General features: G+C 39.6%; 1 protein-coding gene across 1 annotated transcript in view; it reads left to right on the top strand.

The window, feature by feature from the left end:
* The window catches only part of NUP160 (nucleoporin 160), a 55,226-nt gene extending 50,603 nt beyond the window's left edge, over positions 1-4,623 (top strand). Inside the window, exons 32-36 of the mRNA XM_007455718.1 lie at positions 783-884; positions 1,504-1,645; positions 3,029-3,154; positions 3,586-3,690; positions 4,154-4,623. Coding sequence (XP_007455780.1) covers positions 783-884; positions 1,504-1,645; positions 3,029-3,154; positions 3,586-3,690; positions 4,154-4,243 — 565 coding nt within the window. The 3' untranslated portion in view covers positions 4,244-4,623. The remainder of the gene's footprint in view (positions 1-782; positions 885-1,503; positions 1,646-3,028; positions 3,155-3,585; positions 3,691-4,153) is intronic.
* The last annotated feature ends 3,090 nt before the right edge of the window (positions 4,624-7,713 follow it).

Raw genomic sequence — 7,713 nt, forward strand, 5'->3', positions numbered from 1 at the left:
ATCTGGCATTCCTGAGCCCACATGGCCACAGTAGATAAATAGTTAAATAGTGGTGTCCATTTAGATAAGGCATATGTTCTCTTCAATCCTTTAGGACATCTAGTGGCCCCTGCAAACATTGTTAAAAAGTACTTCTTATTAAAGTTACATTATACCTAAATATTAGTCAAGTTGTTTGTGAGTTAGAAATAAACCATCAGATTTTTTTTTTTTTTTTTAATTTATTTTTGGCTGCGTTGGATTTTCCTTGCTGCATGCGGGCTTCCTCTCTCTAGTTGCAGCGAGCAGGGGCTACTCTTCGTTGCGGTGAGCAGGCTTCTCATTGCGGTAGCTTCTCTTGTTGTAGAGCATGGGCTCTAGCCGCACAGGCTTCAGTAGTCGTGGCACGTGGGCTCAGTAGTTGTGGCTTCCGGGCTCTAGAGCGCAGGCTCAGTAGCACGGGCTTAGTTGCTCCACAGCATGTGGGATCTTCCCGGACCAGGGCTCAAACCCATGTCCCCTGCATTGGCAGGCAGATTCTTAACCACTGCGCCACCAGGGAAGCCCACCATCAGAATTTTTCATCATCAATTTTCTCTAGTAAGTAAATAATCTCAACACTTGTTAATGGCCTTGTGGGTCATCCAGTTGTGTGGCTGTGAGGAGAGGGAAGAGCCAGTACCCAGGGTGAATTTAGTAATAGACTAGAGCTAAAGTTGTCATCTCGTCTCCAGTTTCAGTAGCAAAATAATGTGGTGCTTTTCAGCAAATTAATTTACTCTGTGGAACCATTTTCATTGCAGATGCATCAAATTGCAGTTTGGAGGAGAGGCAGCCCAAGCAGAAGCCTGGGCCTGGCTAGCAGCCAATCAGCTCTCATCAGTCATCACCACTAAGGAGTCTAGGTATAGCCCTAGTCTTCATCATCCTGCAAGGGCTTACCCTCCATATCCTTCCACAGTGTCTACCTGAATGTAATTTAGTGTCTTCAGAATCCTTCTCTAACAACCCTAACCCTCAGTAAACTTCCCTTTCCTGAATTGCATTTATAATTTGTATTATGCAGCTTAGCACTTTAGAATTATAGCATTTTACAGTCTTGAAGTCCTCTGACATTATTTTTCAAACCCTAAATTAACACCAGAGTTACTATCAGAGTACAGATTACAAGATATCACCCTAATCTTCTAAATCAGAACTACTGCATGATTCTATTGCTTGATCAGGTTTGGAAATAGTGGTCTGAGCCAATTTCCTTGTTTTAGAAATCTGGAACAAACAAGTAAAGTGAATTGTTTAGTTGAGTTAATATGTGGTTATTGGGAAATACAAGAATCCAAGTCATCTATTTTCTAGTACCACCCCTAAGTCACATTGGCCCTAATAATGTTAGTTGTCATTTAGCTGTATTATCAATTCTGTTGTGTCTATAAAGATTTTTTCCATGTAAATACATGTTTTGAATGGTACTATAATTATCTATTAAGAATCTGGAACTCATAAGTCCTTTCTCCTTTTATCAAGTGCTACAGATGAAGCATGGAGGCTATTATCAACTTACCTGGAAAAGTACAAAGTCCAGAATAACTTATATCACCACTGTGTAATCAACAAGCTCTTGTCTCATGGAGTGCCTCTGCCTAACTGGCTTATAAACAGTTATAAGGTAAGTGGTATCTTAACTTGTAGAGAGTAAGAACCTGATCTTTATCATCCTGAATAACTTCATGAGATGATTAAAAAGGAAAAGATAGAGTGACAATTTATGGAAATATACCGACTTATATACTTACAGCTTCTCAGTCTTAGCTGAAAACAGTTTGCTTCAGTCCTGTGAAGTACTGGGTGTTTAGATTTAAAGTTCTCTGTGTTGGTGATTAAGTTAATGCACGCTTGTGTGCTCACTGAACAATGAGTATGTGCTTAGGACAATGAGTATATATGGAACACAGCATTCACTATTCATTACTCAAAAAATTCACAGGGGGCCTCCCTGGTGGCGCAGTGGTTGAGAGTCCGCCTGCCGATGCAGGGGATGCGGGTTCGTGCCCCGGTCCGGGAGGATCCCACGTGCCGCGGAGCGGCTGGGCCCGTGAGCCATGGGCGCTGAGCTTGCGCATCCGGCAACGGGAGAGGCCACGACAGTGAGAGGCCCACATATCGCAGGGAAAAAAAAAAAAAAAAAAAAAATTCACAGGAGTGAGTGGAATTCTTTTCAAATTCTACAACAGTGTTTCTTTCCGTTTCTGTCAAAATTGGGTCCTTGGGCCACCTGCATTAAATTATTTTGATGGTGGGCTTCTTCAAAATATAGATTCCTGGGCTCCATCCCAGACTTACAGAATCAAATTACCTTGGAGTTGGGATCCAGGATCTATATTTTAACAAGGTCATGATTTGATTTGATGCATGCTAAGTTTGAGAACTACTGTACCTGAAATACACTGGACACAATAGGAAAAGAGAATATAAAGCTTAAGATCAAGAAAGTTAACCTATTTTTTTAAGTTAGAAAGTAGAGAAGGCAGCTAAGATGGTAAAAGTTAAGACCGTGATCAAATCAGAATATAGAAAGCATAATTGACATAATTAGGAGAGGCCTTCCAAACTGAGGCTGTATCACTTTTCTCTCACCCTGAGTTAAATACAAATGTAATTCAAGCATTTAAAGTTGGTGATTCTTTTAACTTCTTTCTCATTTGTCATTCATATGTTTCTGAGAATTAATGTGACTATGTTATCTCTGGTATTCAGCATTTCTGGGAAGGTTTGTTGACTTACTACTGTGGAAACGAAGTAGGAAAGAATTAAAATGTGTCAGATCACAGAACAGGTGAGGAAGGCCACTTAACAGAAAGGGCCTTACAAGGTGCCCAGAGGTAACTGGGCTCTTGGGAATCCGACCCTCATCCGAAGATAAGTAAACCAAGGTGTTTGTTTATTTATAATGAAAAGTATAAATGCCAGGGAATCAGACACTCAACATCCTTTGGTCCATGCCCAGGTAAGATGGAAATTGGTAAATGTTCTTATCACTAACTTTTTACAGAAGGTTGATGCTGCTGAGTTGCTCCGTCTCTACTTAAACTATGACCTTTTAGAAGAAGCTGTGGATTTGGTTTCAGAATATGTGGATGCTGTATTGGGAAAAGGACATCAGTACTTTGGAATTGAGGTAGGCTTGTATCCACATCTCCTCTTAATTCTGTATTATCACACTTTCCTTTTCTAAAGTTTTTTCAGATAATTTACATCTAAATTTCAGACTGGAAATAGTATCGTTCATTGACAATTTAGAGAAGAGTTTTGTTGAGTGTGTTTATCCCTAATCAGCCTTAGCCCTACTTTAAGATAAAAGATGATATGAATTTAAAAATACATTTGATTTAACTAAGAAAAGGACCAGTTCCCCAGTTGAAAAGAGATGGGGGGGTTCCAGTCATGTACCGTGTGCACACGTGTGTGTGCACACACGCACGCATACACAGTTTCTTTTGTGAAAACAAGTAAAGCATTTCATGTTATCGAATCCTGTGGAAGTAGCTACCCAGAAGAAATGGTCCACTTTTCAGATTTTCTTCAAATAATAGGTATTTTTCTTTTCAGTTTCCACTGTCTGCAACGGCTCCAATGGTGTGGCTCCCATACTCTTCCATTGATCAGCTTCTCCAGGCTCTGGGAGAGAACAGTGCCAACAGTCACAACATTGCAGTGAGTAAATCCTCTCCTGGGGCATTTTAGATAAGCCCTTGCACTAGCAGTTACACCTTAAAGCTTGCTTTTCCGGTTTTCAAGGATTAAGGAGAGGGCAGAAGCCATTTATTGCCCTTCACATGCTGCCCAATCCCTTTATGAGATGATTAGTTAAATCAGATATAACCTCTCTGGTTCTGGGAAGAGAGCTAATAAAGCTTTTATTAAAAATACTGGTATGATTTGCATATTTAGAAATTCGTTAGGGAAACAGGGTTGGAGTATTGTATATAGCAGAAAAGTCCAGTTATATCAGTGGAGTCACAGAGCAGACTCCTATACTGAATGGTGGTTAAATGAAGCACAATGGCTAACAACTTTATTAGGGGAAATCTGGTTGCTGAAGTCAAAGTGATTAATAACTTTAGTCTTTTTCAGTCCTTGACCTATTCTCCAATGATTCCCTTCTTTTCTCCTACAGCTGTCCCAGAAAATACTTGACAAATTGGAGGACTACCAGCAAAAAGTTGATAAGGCAACACGGGATTTATTATTTCGTCGGAACTTGTGATCTGGATGGTTGCCCAGCCTTTGTAACTGCTTGGTGCCTCTTAGGGCTTAAGACTTTACCCAACAGGAAACCTGTACTCCAGGCCGGTTTTTATACCTGTAAATGATGTGTACAACAGTCAAGTCTGCGTTCTGCACTAGAAAGAAGGGCAGATGAGTCACAGGACCTGTGCTTGCTGGTGGTGCTAACACACAGTTTCTGGTTTTCAACCTTGGTCTCAGACAGCTGCTTTTGTATATGATTCACAAGCTTTTTTAGAGTTTATATTTTTTTAAACTACCGAAGACATTCTTTATCTGCAAATTAAAACCCACCTACACTTTCCAAAACAGCTGATGGTTGTTGGTTCGTTGTAGCTGACCACCAAAAGCAGTCACTGCAAATCCTTTCATTCTTCCCTATCACTTTTTGTATTTCAATGGAATTATTTTGGTCCAGAACTGACATGTATTTTCTGTATTGCAAACAGAGGCTAATGATTTTGCATACCCTTTTCATTATTTATTGTGGAGTTTTTTTATGATCTCCAATAAAGTATTAAGTAATTTGCCTAGATTAAGCCTAACGTGATGACCAGCTGTTAAGGAAGATATCTTTTTTTTTTTTAATTTTAAGGAAGATATCTTGAATCTGGTTCTGAGGCTAAAGTGGAATAAACTCTTAGCTAAGAAAAAACTGAAAATTTATCATCTGTAAAAGTAATAGATTTTCAAAGTAAATTCCATTAACCTCTATGATTTATGATAATCAAGCCAGACTTGATCATACAGGCAGTCTAATAATGTATTGGACCAAAATATAAACTTTCCTCTTCAGATTCAGAGGCATTCATGGCCACAAATTTGGGGGGATGTGAAAAAATAAACTCTTGAATTTTATTCTGTATATTAAAATTTATCTTTTAAGGAAACCATCTGTACAGTACTTGCTTATATGCCCTTTGATCTTTCTTGAGTTTTTCATAAGCATTTAATTTTTATGTCAATACCATATTTACATTATATATTTTAAATAATAATGTGAGTTTCCCTGTGGTACTATTATTGGTAGATATTGCGGTATGTGACTCTTTTTTCACATTATCTCTGCCATGATTAATGTGAAGTGTTTGATGCAATTAGGGGCCACAAGATGTCTTGCCTTTCCAGCTCCATAAACTTGTGGCTTCCAACTGTAGCGAGAAATATATTTTGACCTGTATACACATAGATAAGCAAGAGAAAGCTTTCACAAAATATGTATCCTCACTTGATATATTTTCATGAGTGACTATTGGATGATAACCTACAGCCTGAAACATGTCAAACCCTCTTGTAGCCATTTCTGAAAGATAAGAAGTAGCTCAAGACTGGCCCTGTTGCAGAAAGCTGCTCATTTGCATTGTTGATCAAAGCAGTGGTTTCCATGGTGGCAGTTCATAAGACACTGACCAGCTCTTCCTGTCCTCACTATTTTGGTTCAAGACCTAGAACTCATGCTGGAGCCAGCCCAGCTCTTCTGTCAATTTTCTTCTACCTTCCTCACTTTGAAATCCAACCAGAACAGAAGGAAGGTGTCCACGTTCTTTCACTTCACTTTTCTCATCACTTTGAGTCCGCAGTTTCGTTTTCTGGACCATGTGATGTATTAATAGCATCGTCTTTCCTTGTGTTTTCCAACTCTGGCAATTTTCTGATTACAAATTGCTAGTAAAAGGGGTCCCTTCTTTTTTAGTGCTTAACTATCATTAAATAAAGGTGTGACTCTTGGAGGAAAACTTCATAGTTTTTAAATAATTTAGCATAATGTAACTAGTAAGGTTACACCTTTCCAGCCTGTGACAATAAAAGTAGTTACCATTTCTGTTAGTAATAGAATTTATGGCACACAGAGTTTCATATTGACCATTCTTACCAAGTTTATTGCTATGATTTTTTTTTTTTATTGCTATGATTTTTGTGATCTAAGAAAGCTCATTTGTTCTACAGAGCCGCCCATCAGTGAACACATTCTAGGTAACAGAATTAACCTAATTTACCTCAACCTGATACTTTTATTTTCTACTAGAACACAGTATATATTATAGAAAATTCTAACATTTCTCTTTTTAATTTTTTAAAATTTATTTATCTATTTTTGGCTGTGTTGGTTCTTCGTTTCTGTGCAAGGGCTTTAGTTGCAGCAAGCGGGGGCCACTCTTCATCGCAGTGTGCAGGCCTCTCACTGTCGTGGCCTCTCTTGTTGCGGAGCATAGGCTCCAGACACTCAGGCTCAGTAGTTGTGGCTCACGGGCCTAGTTGCTCCACGGCACTAACATTTCTTTTAATCTTCACAGCTCTTTCCAATTTTGTACCTAAAAACAAAGATAGTCCTGCATTATTTTTTAATATAATCAGCTCATCATTAACCCTAAGCCACAAGAATATACCTTTCTGTGTCTGCACAGAACTTCAACATCAAAAGACATTTATTGTTCAAATGACTTATGCCAGTTTCTAGAGACTAAAAGTAGGTATTTCTTCCAGTAAATGAGGCTTCATGGTTTAAATGAACTTCCATGAAACACACAAGGTCAAATAATGTGGTATAATAAAGAGTATATCTGATCTTTTTCCCCTATTCCTGGCATAGAGATTATAGAACCCTTGTAGTTTCCTGAGTGAAAGAAGTCTTTGTTATGCTAATAAGGTGACTCTTGGCAGGGGGGCCCTTAGATAGCTTCAGGATAGGGCTAGTCCCTAGGAAGACCCACCCTGTGATGGTGAATATAGGGTTAGAACTTTGGGCCAGAAGGACAGGGCGGGCTTGAGATTTGAGTTCAGTCACAGTCACAGTGGCGAGTCAATTAACCATTCCTATGTAATCAAGTCCCAGTAAAACCTGGACACCAAGGCTGAATAGAGCTTCCTGGTTGGAGAACACATTAATGTGTTGGGAGGGTGACATGAGGACTCCACAGAGAGACAGCATGGGAGCTCTGTGCTCCCTCCCACACCTCACCTTGTATCTTTTTTTTTTTTTTAATAAATATTTATTTGGCTGCGCTGGGTTTTAGTTGTGGCATGTGGGATCCTCATTGCCGTGTTCAGGATCTTTTAGTTGCAGCATGTGGGATCCAGCTCCCTGACCAGGATTGAACCTGGGCCCCCTGCATTGGGAACGCAGAGTCCCAACCACTGGACCACCAGGGAAGTCCCTCACCTTGTGTCCTTTATAATAAAACTGGAATCATAAGTATAGTGTTTTCCTGAGTTCTGTGAATGCTTCTAGAGAATTCAAAAATGTGAGGAGGTCGTGGGAACCCCTGATATTATAGCCAGAAAGAAGTGTGAGTGGCATGGGGACCTCATGTGGAGCTGGCTTCTGTAGTAAGGGCAGTCCTGTGTGGGACTGAGCCCTCAAACCTGATGTTACCTCCTGGGGCTTATCCTCAGAACTGACTTGATCAAAGTACACCCAGTTGGGAGTGAGACAATAAATGACTGTTGACC

Source organism: Lipotes vexillifer, unplaced genomic scaffold (assembly GCF_000442215.2).
Source record: "Lipotes vexillifer unplaced genomic scaffold, Lipotes_vexillifer_v1.1 scaffold977, whole genome shotgun sequence".
NCBI lineage: Eukaryota > Metazoa > Chordata > Mammalia > Artiodactyla > Lipotidae > Lipotes > Lipotes vexillifer.